At 35.8% G+C, this 19,750-nt stretch overlaps 2 protein-coding genes across 3 annotated transcripts; both read left to right on the plus strand.

The window, feature by feature from the left end:
• The first annotated feature begins 1,943 nt into the window (after positions 1-1,943).
• On the plus strand, positions 1,944-6,980 carry LOC116257888 (triacylglycerol lipase 2-like). Of its 2 annotated transcripts, XM_031634902.1 has the most exons (9): positions 1,944-2,252; positions 2,336-2,422; positions 2,763-2,903; positions 3,143-3,253; positions 4,048-4,191; positions 4,463-4,503; positions 5,744-5,826; positions 5,927-6,022; positions 6,595-6,980. In XM_031634902.1, exons 1-9 carry the CDS (start codon positions 1,980-1,982, stop codon positions 6,912-6,914), a joined length of 1,296 nt encoding a protein of 431 aa, XP_031490762.1. In that variant the 5' UTR covers positions 1,944-1,979; the 3' UTR covers positions 6,915-6,980. The 2 variants fall into 2 exon arrangements, with proteins under 2 accessions (XP_031490762.1, XP_031490763.1); XM_031634903.1 differs by lacking the exon at positions 4,048-4,191.
• Positions 6,981-9,250: 2,270 nt separating this feature from the next.
• On the plus strand, positions 9,251-19,647 carry LOC116258074 (ubiquinol oxidase 4, chloroplastic/chromoplastic). The gene is made up of 9 exons (XM_031635164.2): positions 9,251-9,572; positions 10,629-10,836; positions 13,439-13,532; positions 14,375-14,490; positions 15,853-15,961; positions 16,843-16,911; positions 18,807-18,878; positions 18,962-19,009; positions 19,120-19,647. The coding sequence occupies exons 1-9, from the start codon at positions 9,436-9,438 to the stop codon at positions 19,326-19,328; spliced, it is 1,062 nt and encodes a 353-aa protein (XP_031491024.1). The 5' UTR covers positions 9,251-9,435; the 3' UTR covers positions 19,329-19,647.
• Positions 19,648-19,750: the final 103 nt, after the last annotated feature.

Genomic DNA, 19,750 nt, shown 5'->3' on the forward strand with positions numbered 1-19,750 from the left:
GTTACGGAAAGGGTTGCAAAAAATCGGTTTCTAAACCGGCGGGTTGCCGATTCCATGAATTGGTCACTTGAATCGGTTGTGAAGTGGACGGAATATAAAAAAGAAAATAATTTAAAAAAAATAAAGAGAGAAACAATTAAAAAATAAAATTTTATAAATAATTTTTTTTAAACGTCGACACATGGCCCTCTGAATCTCAAATTTGAATTTGATTCGAATCCGCCGATTCCAAATAAATGAAACGGTTTATGTATTTCTTAAAAAAATTTAGTTATGTCCATCGAACTAAATATGAAAAGTTCATACTTATTGAAAGGAGTTTCCATGGTTACTTTTTTAGTAGATCCACATTATTACTGCATTAAAAAAATTGAGACCATTGTTGGACTTAGTGAGAACTATCTCAAATCAACCTCAAGTTTGAAGTTGATCCATGAATTGCTTGTTTCATATTGAATTTGTATGGTGGGTCAGGTCTAAATTTGTCACGAGATCAAAAGTCATGTTAGATTTTCAAGGTTTTTGTTTGTCCTGTTCATGTGGCACCTGACAATGCTTGAGAATATAGTCGGATGTGATTCAATTGGCACCATAATTCCAGATTTGTATGTTAAAACATGACTTACATGAATTGAAAGTCATCATTTTATGTATTCATGCAAAAGCGAAAGCTGGGTGTACTTGGTGGCGACTCTTAGATAGCGTTTGATTGTTTTCCTTGATTTGGATGAGAATAAATTTCACTGGGGGAAAGTTCCCTTGGCAAAAAGTGGAAGGAGAGAAATTTCACTTCATTCGAAAATATAAGGTGTGTTTGATGAGCTTAGAAAGTTTCATTTGAAGAAATTTATTGGCGTTTGATGGCGGTCAACCCCGCCTTTCCCAAGTGGATGCAGTTATGAAGTCTAAAAAGGATGATGAGAAATCCAAATTTTAACAAAATTTGAATTTTACAAACAAGTCGAGGGTACCATCCAATTAAGCTACATAAACTCTATATTTACTTGCTTTTCGTTTCACAAATATGCAAAAATATTTGTGATGCAAAGTGATGTCCAAATTAAGCTACAAATTTTACTTTCTTATGTGTAATATGCAAAGAGATGTCCATCACAACTTAAGAAACTCTTGAATGAGATAATTATTTGGTCAAATCATTTGAAATTTTTATATTTGTTAAGATTTTTTAAACCTAATTTCTTCACACGTCATAATTGTTTCTTGATCTATTACACATAAAAAATAATTACAGGTAAGAGCAGCGGCCGAGTCAAGGTAGCACTCGCATGGGTTTTGTCTTTACCCTAATTTAAAAAGAAAAATTACATATAATTTTTATAAAATTTTACTTGTTTTATTTAAAAAATGATATTTTGGTCCTAATTAAAATTTAGAAACTTTGATTCAACCTTTTTGCCCAAGAGTTCAAAAAGTGTGTATCTAGTACCGGTGGGGCAATGGCCGGAATCAGCTCCGGCAACGTCCAGCTGACCCGCCGGCAGGCGGCAGCACGAAGGGAGGGAGATGTATATATATATATATATATAGGAATAAGAGAGGAGAGAGAGAGAAGAGACGAAAGGATGGTTTGGTTTGAAAAGGAGAAGGAGAATGAAGAAAAGAAAGAGATAGAGTGGGGGAGGGGGAACGTGGCAATCGGAACACGGATACTAATTAAGTGGAAGATGAGAAAAAGATTAAACGCGTGTTGAGGGGGACGGAAAAGCATCCATGACGAGACACAGGCGACGCTTTTGTCATCATGTTCACACAGGGCAACGCGTTTGAAGGAAAAGAAGAAACCCCACGAAGACGGTGGCCATGGGGAGGCCACTAAAGCGGTCTATGGTGATGATTCCAAAGGAAGACAGTGGAAAGAAAGCTGTGCGCTCAAAAGGGCAATTCCCCAAAAAGCATTCCCATTTCCGCCATGGCTAACTGGCTTGTGCATTTATTGCTGATAGTGATCAGGCTTTTAAATGCTCACGGCCAAACAGCACCAACATGCAACCAAGATGGCGTTATCTGTTAGAGCACTCACCGCGGCTCCTCAGCTTCTTCTTCTTCCTCTGCTTCTTTCTGTGTCGCTTGTAATTGTGAATGGCGACGGAAGAACCAGGCCGCTGTTGCCGGTTAGGAGCACCATCATGAACAGCGCAGCTGAAGGTGATGCTGGTGCACTTCCTTCCCCATCTCCGGCTGGGTTGTGCTTAAAAGTCGGGGACTATGGATACACATGCCAAGAATACAAGGTCTCTCTCTCTCTCTCTCTCTCTCGCTCTATATATATATATATATCTGTGTCACTCTTTCTTTTAATTGTGTTGAACCACAGGTGACCACTGAAGATGGATACATCCTTAGCCTGAACAGGATCCCCACAGGAGGACAACCAGTCTTGCTGCAACATGGCGTGCTTGTGGTATAATCTATAATGTGTTCTTTCTCTCTTTATAAGAGTTGAAATCCTTTCACCATTTAATGCATGTCATGCATTGCATTTGCTGTGAAAGGCAATGACCGACTGTCACACTGGTCTTTTAAAAACTTTTTTTTTAATTGATATTTTTAAACATTTATTCATATATATATATATATATATATATATATATATATATATATATATATATATATATATATATATATATATATATATGTCTTTCCAGCCAATTTTTCACCGGTGTAAAGGCGGGAGAATTTCTCCTTCCAAATCCACAAGTCCTGTATACTCTAAGTCTTGCATGTTGGATTATTGATGGCAGGATGGAATGACGTGGTTGGTAAATGGGATGAACCAGTCCTTGGCTCTCGTCTTGGCCGATGCAGGATATGATGTTTGGATCGCTAACACTCGGGGGACTCGATGGAGCAGAGGCCACATTTCCCTGGACCCAGCTCAACGGGTCTCTCTCTCTCTCTCTCTCTCTCTCTCTCTCTCTATCTATATATATATATATATATATATATATATATATATATATATATATATATATATATATATATATATTGGTATGATCAGAAGGTAAAGAAAGTTTGCGTTTTAAAAAGAAGAAAACTCTTTCTCTAGAACAACAGTTGATGACTATCATATCTATTGCAATGTGCCTATTTTAACATGGAGAAGGGCCTGTTATGAATGCAGGAATATTGGGAATGGTCATGGGATGAACTGGCGAAGTTTGATCTCCCTGACACCTTCAACTTCGTTTATTCTCACACAGGGCAGAAACTCCATTATGTTGGTCATTCCCTCGTAAGTAAATCAATCAGTTTGTGTTTATACTTTTCTTTTGCTTCCTTCTTCTCTTCGTTTTCGTTCTTATACTTGGTGCAACAGAGCGTGGGATCACCTGGAACTATATTCTCCTAATCTGATTCTGTCTTTTAAACCAAATCTGAACCGGAATATGAAGAACCGATTTTCAAAATGAATGGATATTATATGTAAAAACTAAATCTGAATTTGAATTGGATATTAGTTTAAGTAAGAATCTGATTGGATGTCATTCTTAGATTGAAATTCAATCAGGTTTTCTTACTCTGATGAGCTAAATTTTTTTCTACAATCAGTTTGACCGCAAGTTTTGAAAGTTTCAATGAGAAACATGGATTTAAGATCCACATTTTCATGCATATCAAGACTCGCTTTTTTTTGTTCTTAAAGGTAAGTGGTTCACTCCACCGCCCCTAATAAAGGCCAGTGGCTCCCCGTGCCTGTCTCCTAGGTTTACAGGGTATGTTTTAAGACCTTTTACGGTCTAAATATAAAGCACATTGGAACGTAATAGTGACCACTCCAAGATTTAAATACGAGTTATTAGAGGAGTCTAGCCACCTTGTCGCTCAGTACGCTATCACGTTTAAATAGCGGGCCATACAAAAGGTGATTTGACATTAGAGGGAATCTCATACCTACCAACAAACAAATGCTTACTACATGGGTCCCACATAAAAGAGATTCTCTATATCAGTCTCAATATGAAATGGGAGGTTATCAAACAAAACCCCTCTTATCTCTTTCTCACACATTCATTTTTTATGAGGCAGGGTACATTGATCGCATTGGCATCCTTCTCTCAACACAAACTGGTAGACAAGCTGAGATCGGCGGCGCTGCTGTCGCCCATTGCTTATTTAAGCCACATGACCACTCCGGTTGGCCAATCCGCCGCCAAGTCCTTGATTGGTGAGGCATGTGCTGCCCTCCTTTCTTCCTTTATATAGCGTTTGATGGTTCGGAATTATGATTCAAAAATGAACATTTTAGAATCATAATTCCTTCTCAAATTGGAATGGAATCAAAATTCTAGGTTTTAGTTTCCTAATTTTGGAAACAAAATACTCTTTGTTTACTTATTTTATAAAAATGAGCATTTTGATATTAAAATTTCATGATTCTGGATATATCAAAAGGTATTATTGTTGGTGGCCCTTCTATTATTGATGCATTGAACTTTGACAGGTTCTCATCAAGTTGGGACAATTTAAATTTGATCTTAGAAGGTATGCCCAAGCCCCCTTTCAAATTTTGTGCCTTTAGAATGGCTTTCTTTTAGGATGTCTACAAAAAATACAATTAAAATTAGGCAATGATGGAAAACACATTAAACTTTTCTATATACTAATACAATCACACCTAAGTGAGTCTTCAAAGTAAAGCTAAGTTATTAGGACTCAACATCTTTTACGTGTCACAAACATAAACAATCTCTAGCACACAAAAATTTTAAAATTATGAACAGAAAAGATGCATAAAACAACAATTTTAAATTAAACGTTCTAAAATATATAATTAAAAGTTAACATCATTTAACAAAGTTGGTGAATCCACCGGGCTGACTTGCAATCACCCAAATCAGCTCGGATCGGTTACAAATCTGGCCACGAGTCAAGGTTTAGACAAGATAGAACCTCACTCACTCGTACAAATGTATTCTGGTTATTTGAATACTCGATCAAGTTGATGAGAACTCACCGACCCATTGACCCGGTCATCTGCTGATCCGAGTTGGAGTCATAGGTATGCCAACTATGCTATTGAATCAACCATAAAACACAATCAGTTTGTCACCAATGAATGATTTGGGCTGATTCTCATAACATTGGTTATAGCCTTTTCAACACAACGCATATCAACCAGCAGTTTCCATCTTAAGGCGAAACAACTTTTCTCATAGATTTTCTCAGATGAGTGCCCACTGTAGCGAAACAACTTTTCTCATAGATTTTTCCAGATGAGTGCCCACTGTCTGACAAAGAGCTGAAACTCTCACCCAACTCCTTGTCTCATATGACATGGTCAACGGTTTAATTTGGTGCCTAGGAGTGTCGCCCTTGCCACGGGTGGAGCCAAAGGGGCCCTGGGGCCCCCTCAAAAAAAAATAAAAAATTTACATGTAAATTTTAAAAAAATTCACTTGTCTTATATAAAAATAAATTTTGAAAAATGATATTTTGACTCTTATCAAAATTTAGAAACTTTAATTTCGAAAATGTCCTAGATCGTTTGGATGACAATAGAAAAAACTGTTTTAAAGCAAAACAACATTAGCCAGGTTTGAAAGAAACTCGGTTTTGACAACACGTTAAGTTTTCGTTTTTTTAGGGCACATACCATTAATTTCTCTCTCTCTCTCTCTCTCTCTCTCTCTCTCTCTCTCTCTCTCTCTCTCTATATATATATATATATATATATATATATATTTATACTTACCTGGTTTGTTCATTTTAAACGTTGACACAGTGAGGCGGTTGTTAACATTCTCAAGTTAGTCTGTGCAAAAGCACCGGGAGCGGACTGCTACGACATGATGACTTCTTTCACCGGTAGGACGCTTCCTTGTGTATGTGTGTTTTTTCATGCGGTATTCATTCTTTTCGTACCAAAGAAAGGGAAGAATAATGTTTTACTTTCCTTGTTTGCAAGGCAAAAATTGCTGCCTCAATTCCTCCACAGTGGATGTATTCTTGAGGAATGAGCCTCAGCCTACCTCAACAAAGAACATGGTTCACCTGGCTCAGAGTAAGTCTCCAAATTAGCTTCCTCCCCATAGTCATAGAGAATCTTTTTTTTTTTTTGAAAATAAAGAAAAAAAGAAAAACACAATAAATTAAATGCCCATTTAAATTTTTAAAAAAATGAGTTTTTTGAAAAAACACATTAAAAACGAAAAAACTTGTTTTCAACGTGGTTTTAATGTGTTTTTCACGTATTTTTCACTTTTTTCAATTTTTTTATTTTCTATTTTTTATTTGTTACAAATTTACTTATCTTTTGATGTTTGTGTTATTAGTTTTTTACTTATTTTATTTTTCTTCATTTTTAGTTTTTAAAAATTTATCATATTTTTCTTGTTTTTTTTTGTTTCTCAAGCTCGCCTTCTTATACTCAAGAAAACTTTGTCGTTTAAAACTTCAAGACGTTATTTGAGTAGATGCCTCTCGCAACTTACGTTTTTACACGTTAATTAAATTTTTTAAATTAAAAAATAGATGCCGTAATTTTTATCTTGATTTATCACATAAATAAACTAATTAAGGTAAATTCATGTATTAAAATGGGTCTAAGTTTTCGATTTTTCAAATCAATGGCAGTCGTTCGACACGGAACAATTGCGATGTACGACTACGGCATACACGAGAACCTGGCACAGTATGGACAGATTGAGCCACCGATCTACAACATGTCAGGCGTCCCGAACGACCTGCCACTCTTCCTCAGCTACGGGGGACAGGACGCACTCTCGGACAGTTTGGACGTGGAGCTGCTTCTTGCTACACTCGGTACGTCTGTTCGAGGGGACGACCTCGTCGTCCAGTTCGTGCGGGACTATGGGCACGCCGACTTCGTCATGGGCACCAATGCCAAACACGATGTCTATGACTTTGTGATTGAGTTTTTTAGGCGCCACTAATGATGACGATAACAATGACTCACAGGGCGTTTGACAACAGAAAGAGTTGGACATATTCATGAAACATTAGAACACAATGTTCCTTGTTCCTGTTCTCAAACACTCGCGCAGGACATTGCTAAGCGTCAAAATGTATTCCAAAAGTCCCAATAGTAAATAAGAGTAGATGTGATTATATGACAAAGCTGAGATCAATCTGCCTTGTTCAGCTGAGCGTGATCTTGGGTAGCGATAGCGCCTCAGCAACAACTAGGCTTTATCATCACCTGACATGCAATTTCAAAGGTATGAGAGAGGGCTTTTCATCGTGCACTTACAACAAAACAGAGAGAGAGAGAGAGAGAGAGAACGTGTGCTAAGTCTCTGTCTAATTTTTAGAATATGATTTTTTTTTCTTAAATGGGTCCAAGTTCATAGATCGGGTCACGGGTAGGCATTCGAGACTGAGTGACAGGTTTGCTCTATTACAAAGTGAACTTTGGGAAGAAAAGTATTCTTACAGTAACCATGGAAGAGAATAAACCAACTTCTTTCAAAGTTCTCTTCTCTTCTTCTATCAGTGTCCTATGCATTAAGGCGGAATCCTTGTCCTGGTTTTCAAATTTTTTTGCTTTCCAAACAAACACGGGATCAAAATACCGGATATAAATGCCAGGATGAGATAGCCTATCAAATTAGACATGGGCCCGGGCCTGATGGTGCGGCCTGAGTCGGCCCGTTAATAATTAAATTTTTTTAATTTTAAAACTTAATAATATATATTTTATTATTAAAATATATTTTATGTTATTAAAAAAATTATATTTTTTATTATCAAATGAGCCGGGGTCTGGACCCGAGCTATCGGGCCAACCGGCCGACCCGATGCCCACCCCTAATATATATATATATATATATATATAGCCATCTAATGGAAACCATCTTTCTTAAGCAACAAAAAAAAATGAAGTAATAATAGATGATGAAAATAGTTTTATATATATATATGTATATATTTGTTTGTTTGTTTTTCTTTAACGTCTATGATAAATCAATAATTAGATGACTAAGTGACTCTAGATAATAGAGTCACCATTTAAATTTCTTATATATATATATATATATATATATATATATATATATACTCTTGTTTTTATTTTAATAAAATAACATAAGTGTTCTTGGTTATGAAAGAAAAGAACAAGTTTATCTTTTAAAAGGTAAAAGGAAAATTTCAGTTCTAAATCCTCAAAAGGAACAACCGCTAAGAAAATGGACTTAAGAAAGTACACATAACTTAACTTTTCCTTCTAGAAGAGTGATCCCCATAAGCGTCTGGTTAAAGTAACCATATATCTTTCTTAAAAAAAAAAAGTAAGGGGCAGTTTGAGGCACTCGAAATATGAAACGGGAAAGAAATTTTAAGAAACTCCATGAAATGAAAACAAAATCCAGGTTTTCAAAACCCTTTTGTGTTTGGTAGACATAGATTTATATTTCTGAAAACAAATTTCTTTATTTGATAGGAAATGAGATGAAAATCAGAATCAGTGGAAAAGTGTTTTTTTGTTATCTTCTTTCCCTCTTCTCCCATTGTTTTTTCTCTTATCACCCAAACCTCAACGGACGTTTTTTTTTTTCCGAACAGCAAGTTTTTTGAAGGAAATTTTTTTAAAAGATTTGAATTTTACTTTCATTGTTAGTAGATATTTCCTGCCCTTCAAACTAAAAGATGCATTTGATAATAGTAGGTAGATTCTATCGGTCTTTAGAAAATAAAGTTGAAATAATACTCATAAAAGTCCGACCCACAGGTTACCATTACTTGAGGGCAGAAAATATATTTCTTTTAAATAACTTCTACCTAATCCTAATTTTTAAAAAGTAAAAGAAAAAAAAAAGAGTAGTTGCATGGTTAATAACGTGGCAAAGCCAAAACACACACAACCAGCGGTTTGCAGATTCAACTCTGAATCTCATTGACTACGTAGAAAATTTTAAATAATTTATAGAAATGCGACTCAAATTTTCACAAAATTGTATTTAACTGCCTCAGCTAAATTGGCAAAGTGCTAAACATTCCCAAAGGTTTTAAAAATAGGGGATAAACAAATGAAATAAATTAAAAATTGATCTATAAGGAAGCAGATGTGTAGATGGACCTTTCGAAAGAAGTATTCTACAATTACAGTCGCCAATGTCCTAATAAATGTTTCTGTGAAAATATTGGTCAAGGTATCAACAAATGTTTCGTGTTAATAATTTAATAATAGTCGGTAAAAATTGATGCGGGTAATCATAATTTTGAGAAAAATGGTTGCTTGTGTTAACATTCCAATAGTTTACTGGTTTGCTGAGAATATTCAGGGAAAGAAAAAATCTTGGTTATTTGAGTTCTGCTGAAAATCAAAATCCGGTTCTGTGAGGCATCGCCACCGCCGCTGACTTCTCCAACTCCAACGGCGGCCCGGCGTTGGACCTCTCACCGAGCTGAAGATTTAACCATGTGAAATTGTGAACGGACCACCACCATCTTCCCCTCATGGCTGCAGCTCTCTCTACGCCTTCCTTTTCCCTTCCCTCCTGCAGGGCAATAGCCCCTTGCAGGGGCTCCTCCTTCAACCCCTTGTCGTTCTCGCCATTTCATGGCAAATGCCATCCTCTCCCAACGAATTCGAGGTAATGACCGGATTTCGATTCCTTATATCTGATTTTAATTAGACAAGTTTTACTTATGCCATTGATTCCTTTTTCTTTTAATAGGCGGATGGTCACTGTGGTTGCTTTGCAAAGTGATGACCAATTAGTGGTCTAAAGGATAACATGGTCTTGGTTGGTAACTTCGTATGGGTTTCTCGGCAACCATGAATTGTAGATTCTGAGTTGGTCGATGGATGGTTTTCCAGTTTGTATTGTTCGTTTTTCTTCTTTAGTGTTTGTTGCTGTCGGAAACTCGTGGATTGGTTGACCTTGGGAACTGGGCTGTTGGGGTGTTTCCCGAGGGGGTTTTCTGCTCATGGGTTTGACTAGATAGCTAATTTTGATGTGTTTAGTTCGTTTTTCGTGCATAAACGGCGGGACTTGGAGTAATTGAATTTTGCTCCTTCTCAAGCCAATAACCTCAACATGTAAGGCGATATACTTTTCTCTGTCATGAGGCGTGGTAAAATTATTGAGGAAAGTCCATTGTAGATCAGTTTGAGATTAGCGTAAGCTTGGGTAGGTGGTACAAACGACTACGCACGATTTGAATTAGTAACTGATATTTACTTTATCTTTTCCTGTCAGAAGGTATTCTTCCATACTTAATTTAAAGAATTTGGAATTGAATCCAAACAGGGCTTATCCATCACTTGTCTGCCAAGAGACCAGCAAGGAAAAACTAAGATTCATTGACTCGGTGCCTGAGATCTCCTGATAAAATTTGCATGCCAAATTTTTTGAAACCCTAAAGGGGAATTTATGACTGATAAGTTGGAGCATTGTCTTTTATTTGCTTTTTCCGATATCTGAATCTGCATGTGTTTTTTGCAAAAGAGATTGTTCTTTTTGGTACTTTGGTGGAGTTAAATTACATCATGGATGTTAGAATTGAATTTGCAATGTAAAGATGGCTTCAAGTCCGAACTTGAGATTTAACAATTTGTGTATTCAAATTTGGTAGCAGGAACGATGTACAGTTAATTATGATGCTAAATTAGCTAGTTGAGTAATATGGCCTACACTTCAATGCAGGAAATTGAATTTGATGAAAGCAATGGTTTTGCAAGATAAGAAGAAAATTGTGGTGACAACTGAGCTTAATAGTCTACCAGTTTTGAAACGTACTGATGAAGAACCTGATTGCTCAGTTGAAAGCACATCTTGCTCGGTTGAAAGCCCACCTAGTTTTCTTGAGAGTTGGGCTATAAAAGTTGAACAGACTGTGAATGTATTGCTACTGGTACGTGTTTTTTGATTTGAATACTCAATGCTTTTGCTTGATCATCTAAATGATGGACAACGTGCACTTTCAGAAATTCCTTCATTGGAAATTGATTCTTGCAGTGAAGCTCGTAAATTTGGATGTTTTTTTCTTCATCATGCAATATATTTGCTCACAAATCTTTGTTTGCAATATACATATACTCAGAGTCTTAGATTCATAAAATAATGGAAACTGCTAGAGAACGATCACCATCATATCAAGTTGGCAATAATCCTACATATTGATTCATTTTCGTGATTACTGTTCATCACCGTAATAATTTTTGTTCTCAGGTTATCTGTTGTTATAGTATGAAGGTTCACATGTGTCATATGTTGCTAAATACTTCCTTTTTCTTCATGATGACAATGACTGGCATGATCTAAATGAAAGTGTTAGCATCTTACAAGAAGGTCTGTGGCAAGAGGAACACTTTTTTCTCCTAGGCAGACATGCAAAAGATGAATGGTGTTAACTGTTTGAAGAAACTGTGGGGATGACAGGCTGAAATAATCCAGTGATGTAACCAAGAGAATATCAGGCTAAGGGCTTAGCTCTTGTCATAACTGTGACACCGTATTAGGGTCAGTTCTTGCCTTACAATGTATTAGGACAAGAGGAAGTAGGGGAACCATCCACCTTTGTAGTTATAACCACATACTATTCTTACTGTTAATTCCTAAGCAGTTCTAAAGAGCAAAGTTTCATGTTTTGTTATTAGAGCAAAGTTTCGTGTTTTGTTACTTCATAGTTGATCAATACCTATGGATACATCCATCATTTCTTACTTAAGCTTTGTTCGAAATCATTTCGACAGTATATTTTGATTTATGTTACCAATGAGAAGTATCAGCGTACTACATGCTTTTGAAGTTAGCTGTAGATTAACATATAGTTTTTTGGAATTTAGGAACCATATAGGGGAGAAACTATTTAGGAGCTCACAGGATCATTGTTTAAGTTAAAGGGTAAGAATTTGAAGATGTGTCCTATCTTCTCTTTAATCTTGTGAAATATTGTCAAACTACTCAAACTGACAACCGGGCTTTTGAGGTTTCATGAGGTGGCCCACCCACTTATTCTTTTAGAGCTTAGTAACTCATGTCTTTATTTATCATTCCTCATCTGGTGATAAAGTTAATACTAGGTGTTTAATGCAAAAACGACAGAAAAACAAATGAAGTTTGTGATGAGCCCTCCAAAGTTTTGACTGTTTCAGGCTATCTAACTTTGTAGACCGCTCATCTGTTTTTTCATTGGATGCTGTAGTTTGGGTTGTTTCCTTATATTAATGCAAGAATTCCTGATTTCAGAGACTTGTTGGTTTAAAAATATGATGTTGAATTGGCATTGTTGCTTTGTTTTTCTAAACAATTTAAAAGTTTACCAGTTTTCTGGTCGCTGTTTCTGTTTGGCATTAATTTGTTTCTGGTGTTGTCCTGATATTTCAGTAGAGGTTGTTGGTTTTGATGAGCCAGGGTGGAGTTTCTCATAGTCTTAGAAATCCTATATGCCTGACTTGGTTCTACAGAGCTTGCCTTCAGTCCTTTATCTTATTGGATTATGATCTTCTTGCAAACATTCAGACATACTGAAATGTGGAACTGTATGAACATGTCATTGAGTCTAGTTTGGACATCTCTCTCTCTTTTTCTCTACCTTCCTCTCTCCACACGAACACAGACACACAATCATATACATATACACATAATAAACATATATGTACTTTATACATATTCGCATCACATGTGGATACATGCATACTGGCACAGGAGCAGAGCATGAAAAAAATAAGGATTTAGTTTCAATTTAGGTTTTATTTATTAATTTAGTTTATTTGGATCTTGTTCTAGTAGTTTAGGGTTTGATTTGTTGTTACTTTGTTTGGATCCATATCCAGGGGTTCTGTTTTAGGCTATATAAAGATGTTTGGACCCTCATTTGTAGTTAGTCTTCGAATCAATGAAGCCCTAATCTTCTTTGAATTTCCCTTCTTTCAGTTATTTTATTTCTATTCCTTTTCATGTTCGCTTTGATTTCCTTAGTTCAATTTAGGTATTGACTGTGGGTTAGAGGGGCAGTCCTCTTCCCCACTGCATCACACACCCAGTTATTGATTTTCCCGACTGCAGAAGTTGAGAAAAGGGTTCTAGAAAGTGTAAGTCATCTCTAAGAGAGGAACCACTTTGTGAAAAATGGGGAAGTGTAGATTCTTCTAATTGTAGTATTCCAGATCTGGTTGGTTAAAATTCCAATAGCTACCTTGTAGAAGATGCAACATATTTATCTCAAGTTTTCCAGACTAGACATACTTGGGTTTTTGCTTCTGGTCATTGATCCACTTTATTCTAGCTGTCTCTGCAACCTAATCTGCTCTTATTTATTTTTTTGACTTCTTAGATGAGGATTTCCTTAGTTCTTTTGGTTTTTCTTTTTAAGTATCTTATAAGTTATTGAATAAAGTTTCTTTTAATATGAGAATATTGTTACATGCTTCTAGGAATCAGTTTCTTTTCAAGTAACTTATAAGTTATTGAATAAAGTTTCTTTTAATATGAGTATTGTTACATGCTTCCAGGAATCAGTTATTAAAATCTTAGATGCACTGTACCAAGAACGTGAGTATGCAAGGTTCTATGTACTTGAGACCATTGCACGAGTACCATATTTCTGTAAGTCATATATCTACATTGCCAGATATCCTATTTAGTGTCATCACATTCATCTACCTATTTCCAATTCTCAGTGATCTTGTTGCATTCTGCTTCTTTTAATACCGCCGTGGTTTGTTGCTGTTGGGCATGCATATATATTTCCGATCATTTTGTTGCAAAGAATGAAAACTTACCATGACATGATCTGTTTATAAGCATTAAACGTAAATGGAGTGTTTTTTTGTAATTCTACTTGGGTCTTCTCAATACATTTTTCAGCCTTTTTTGTCCTTTTTGGAAGTTAGGTGATGAGCCCACATGATTAAGACGAAAAGGTCTAAAAGCGTTTCATGAGAGTCTCAAAATTATTGACTGACATGGAGACAGACAGACTGTATGTATCTTTAGATTGTATCAACTAGCTAATATTGTCAACCCACTTTAAGCCATTGGGAGATATTTGTAGCTAAGATGCCTCTAGCCAAAAAAAGAAGGAAAAAGTCAATTAAAGGACAAAAATACTTTGAGAAAAGAAAAGCAGTTTTTTTAAAGGCTATCTCAACCACACGTCTCATGACTCATCTAAAAATTGAGGATTGACTGACATAGTTGACACCATTAGGTAGTTGACACAATACAGATGCAATATGTGTGTGTGTGTGTGTGTGTGCGTGTTCATGTATGTATATTTTTTTGTCTATCATTGGCATTTATTTTAGCACCCTTGGCTAAAATATCTCTTTCATGATATACTTTTTTCATTTTTCAGTTTGGCTCGTAAGACTGGATTTCATATTTTCTCTTTTTAGATAGTCATATTTAATGATAGATTGAGACATCAAGTTTGCTTTTCATTGCAGCTTTCATATCTGTTTTGCACATGTATGAGAGTTTCGGTTGGTGGAGGAGGGGTGATTATTTAAAAGTGCATTTTGCTGAAAGCTGGAATGAGTTGCATCATTTGCTAATCATGGAGGTTCAAGTTCTTTCCATCTGTGTTCAAAATTGTGTTCCATTGTGTTTTAGCATGCTTAAAAGAACCCCTTACATATTTATAGCATTTTTTTGGTTCTGTCTTGGTTCAAATTCATGTATATTCTCTCTATTGGGATTCTTCAGCATTCCTTATATTAATTGTATTTTCTCTTACCCTTTCCAGGGAGTTTTTGTAAACTGTATTCTTGGTTGGTGTGTGCTTGTATTGTATGTGTAGCTTTTGAATATGAACATTGTATTGTAGGTATAGTCTTCTGATAGTCATAGAAATGTATTTTAGAGCTGGAGGATTATGCACTCAAGGTAGCTAATTGGTTCCTGTATTCCCTCAACAAAAATGTCCTATCCTGCTTGTGTGTGCATGTATAGCTTTTGAACATGAATATAATATTTATACTTTTTGGTCTTATGAGGAAGTCGTGGTAAATGAATGCAGCTAGAGTGTGATGCAGTTGAGAGAGCTAGAATATTGGCCGTCCCAACTCCCGATAACTGTGAGTGGGTAGTATTGCTTACATGTAAGCCTGCATATTATTTAAAAGAAATGAAACTTGGGGAGGTTGTTCTGTGAGCCAAAGGGTACACCTGCAGACCATGTTTCACAAATTTCTACTAGATAATGTAAGATAAATGTGATGTATGAAATATTTGATATGGGTTGGACCATCTTTGTGTTCTTCATTTTCTTTTGAACATGTTACTTACTTAACCTTTCGATTTCAAAGTGACCCTCTTACTCTTCCAAGACTTCGTTCTTTCTCTTTAAGGCATCTTGATTGTAAGAAGAGCCATATATTGCTTATGCAACATACAACTTTTTTAAAGCAAAGGATAGGCTGGTACTCGTTCATGTTTTTTAGGAGGGATTGCTATTTTACGTTTTTTATTTAGATAACATGCAAAAATCACACAACGGAACACATAATGCAATTTTATGTACACATTTCAATTGCATTGGCATATTGTGCTGTCCGATCATTGTTGATGACAAAGAGGTTCACCCCCTCGACTCACTTACTGTTATGCAAAGATAATAAGAATATCAATACAATCAAAGCATTAAAGGTTGTAACAAGATTTGTCAATGCTCTATGACTATTGAGTTATTTTTGGCAACAGGAATAGCATTTTACTAATTTCTTTGTGGTTCCTGACCAATTTCTTTTCATTCCAACTTAGTATGCTTCTGTTTTGCCTGCATTTTATTGGACTTTTTGTGGCATGTGATTTTCTTGTGACCAATTGAGCAACTACAATTTTCTTCTTCTTTTTTGTTTCTTTAAGTGAAACTGTTTATCTGATATACCCCAACGCTTCTGATATGATAGTTTGTGGTCTGCAGGAATTAGGTGGTAACAGTTGGTGGTTTGATCGATTTCTTGCTCAGCACATAGCTCTGTTCTATTATTTCATGACTGTTTTCATGTATCTAATAAGCCCAAGGATGGCATGTAAGTATCAGCTCTTTATGTGTAAATCTGAGTTGATTAACAATTTGGAATTATTGATGTTTGTGTGCATGTTCTTTTTTCTTCTTAATATCTTGTATTTACCTAGTATCGTGTTGAAATGATGTTTTAACTCACATATACACACACTATGCCATGATTATCCATAAGAGCGTCCTTTTGTATTATGTAATTTGTCACGGTGTCTGTAATGGACTAATACCTTGAAGTTGGGTCTATTGGTTAGTACAGGGAATCAAGTTGCCTTTTCTCGTTTGCATTAGGAGGCTGATTGTTTTGAAGATTTTGTTACAACATTGAAACAAGAAAGAAGCTACTACTTTTGACCTAATGTTAATGTGAATGCATGTTCTTACCATGGGACATGCTTTGCCTTTTCTATGTGGCTTTAGGTGCGAGTTGGTTTAATCCAGGGGTATATAGTGTATAGGATGAGAGCATGCTTCAACTATTTTGTACGGTTGTGGGTACGAGTTTGGTTTAAACCTTGGTACCCGTGGATTCCAACAATTTAGAAGTTGATTTCCACTAACCAACCTGTAGATCACATCTGCAATGGAAAATTTGTGGTGAAAAGAAGGAAAAAAAAATTGATTGTATGTGCGAATCAACTCAGAGATTATATATATATAAGACGTGGTATTCCTGTCTATTTGTTATTCCTAGTTGGACAACATTCTGATTTTTTTTTTTTTTAATTTTGAGCAGAGATGGCTTCCTTGATTTCTGAATTGCTTTATTCACCATTCGTTCTGATTACTTCATCATTGGTTATCTAACTGCATTTAAGGAGTTTTAAGGCAACATATATTGCTGTTAATGGGAAAATCTGTTAACTGGCATGCATGCACTTTGCCATGCAGACCATTTTTCTGAGTGTGTAGAGTTGCACGCATATTCGTCATATGACAAATTTCTCACCCTGAAAGGAGGTAAGCTTTGCCTTTATGTCTTCTTGCAATGGGTTCTTGCAAAAGGTTTGTGTTACATACTAAAACATGTAGCATTACATTGCTGTTTCTTTTAAAGTTCTTATGTATGCTGTATACCTTTGAGACCAATTTTGCACACAATTTTATAAATTATGTTGATATAGGCTCGTTATCTGATTAAGGAGTTATAAAATATCCATACGTTTCCTTGAATTACAAGTCATGCTGAAGCATTATCACTTGTTTAACAGAAAAGCAAATTGTCTTGTTGCATGGTGCTGTAACTTTTCATATTACCCATGGGCGGACATAATATTAATATATTTCCAGTGGTCTTGCCAAATAAGAACTTCATGCTCCAGCTATAATTAACCATAGTACTACAGAAGGAAAAGTCTTCTACTAATGAGGGCTTTCTGTGGTTTCTTCTCGACAAAACTATTCAGGGACTCCTTAGGAAATTCTTGGGCATAAAGAGGGCTATTTGAGATAATATTCTGGTTTTGCAATCTTCTCAGAATTCCCCATTAACTGCTTTAGACAGCTTTCCTTTTGTTTACCATCAACTTCTTAGTATATTTAAGTAATGGTCCACCGATCAAATAGAAACAGCAAGATGAGGTGGCAAGTTCTTCACCTCTACCTCTTCGTTAGACTAATTTAGTTCCGTAATGCAGTTTGTTTCCATTGCATATGTTATAGGTGCCTGATTTCAGTTGGGAGTGCTTTACATGCTCTTGAACCGATGTCATTCGCTAGAGGCTTCTCAGTGATTCTCATGCACCTACAAGCCTGTTAAAGGACCTGAACTGGCAATTAGCTTTTTTTTTTTTGTTATTTATTAAGTTGAGGTGGGAAATATATCAGTGTTGGCTTTAACCTTATTCACTGTCTCACATTACAGTTAGTTACCTTTGACTCACCAATAACACAATTCTTGGCACCAAGATTTCCTACCATATAGGAGGAACCTTTCTTTTTCTACTTGACTCCTGGGAAAGTATGTACATAAAGGATAGTGAAGAAGAAATCATTATTCAATTAAATGGAGACAAAAGAAAAACTCCATTTTTAATGCTCTGACTTGGACCTAAAAGAACTATCATGGAAGTGATCTACCAATCAGTTGCCACTCATCCATGTTATTTATTTTAAACAACTTTTTCAGTTGAAACATTTGTTTGCCATAGGACTTTTGCTACTGAATTAGTAATCTTATTTTTGTAGTACAAGAAAATGACAATCTGTTCTTTACTAATGGCGTAAAAGGGATCACCTAAAATTGTTCAAGGCAATGAATGAAGAGATACAAGTTTTCAATTTGCACATGTATGGTACATTGGAGGTTAGAGCTACGCCGCCTAATCAAAGATATGTTTTTTTTTTTCACTGGATATTCTTTAAAATTAGATGTAAATTTTGTGCAAGCGTCAAATGTATTTTTTTTCTGCTTTTGTTGAGAGGAATACCACATTCAGAGAAGAGATCCCAAACGTGATGGTGCATTACCATATTTTTGTATGTATGAGAATTCTTTGGCATGCCTCTGTCATGGCCTTTCGTATGTTCTAATAGTTAAATGGAACTTCATAGTTGCTTTATCTTACATCATGAAACAATGTAACATATTGGTTTCTTAAGCACTAGAAATTAAATTCACAAAATCATGCCTCTCTTTTCATTGTTTGTTGGTTTTCTGTTATTTTTGTTGGCTTATCGAGTTTGATATATCATAGCTACTTTTGTTTATCGAATATCCTTATCTATTGGAACTCATTGAAGCAGTTTAAGGTGTGTCGGTGTAGAATTTGAGAAGTTTTCTAAATTCAAAGAGAAAATGTTTGAATAGAAGTTAACTCATATATCACCAAGACTTTGATGTTCTACTGTTGCAGATGAGCTTAAAAAATTACCTGCACCTGAGGTTGCTTTGAAGTACTATACAGAAGGGGACCTGTACTTGTTTGGTATGCAGTATATGCACATCTCTCACTGTCAGTTCATGGTGTCAACTGTCAATTTGGTTAAATCCTTTTGTATTTTGTTTCAGACGAATTTCAAACATCTCGAGCTCCAAATACTAGGAGACCAAAGATTGGTAATTATTGACGTCATCAATTTTAATGCTATATGATTTGTTGTTTAGCTTGCCCCCAACATGTGATAAAACACATTTCACCTGATATTTTTTTATTCTATATGTTGCAGAGAATCTATATGATGTATTTGTTAACATTAGAGACGATGAAGCAGAGCATTGTAAAACTATGAAGGATTGCCAAACCCATGGAAACCTCCGATCACCTCATTCATCTGCTGGTTCGTGTAAGGAATCAAATACAGTAGCTTCCAAAGATTGTGCAGGCATTTTCGACTGTTTAAAGAAGTCTATAACCACACCTCCACAGGAAGAGTAATACGAAGTTTGAAATTTGCGGTGGGATGCTGAGCGCAGCCATCTGGGATTTAAAGTTGTAGCATATACTTGTAAAACCTTACATGATTTCTTCTTCATATAGATAGATATAGGATCTATGGAGCAATTACTTAGAAGTACATTTTGTGCAACAGCCCTTCCTATCTGATAGAAAAGGATCTCATGATACTGAACGGATCTTACCTGGGATCGCAAATCCCAAGTTTGTCTATGAAGAGCTGATCTAATTGTATTAGTGTCTATAATTGATTTCTTTTGTGTAATACTAATTGATAGGACCTCATTGGTAAGTGCTACAAGATCTCGTGCATTGGAACCCATGGTTATGGATCCGAATCCATTAGTATGGGACATTTTCTTTTCCAAGCGGAATCCCCTAGTATATGAAAGAATGAAAAAGTG

This window comes from Nymphaea colorata, chromosome 7, assembly GCF_008831285.2.
Source record: "Nymphaea colorata isolate Beijing-Zhang1983 chromosome 7, ASM883128v2, whole genome shotgun sequence".
Lineage (NCBI taxonomy): Eukaryota > Viridiplantae > Streptophyta > Magnoliopsida > Nymphaeales > Nymphaeaceae > Nymphaea > Nymphaea colorata.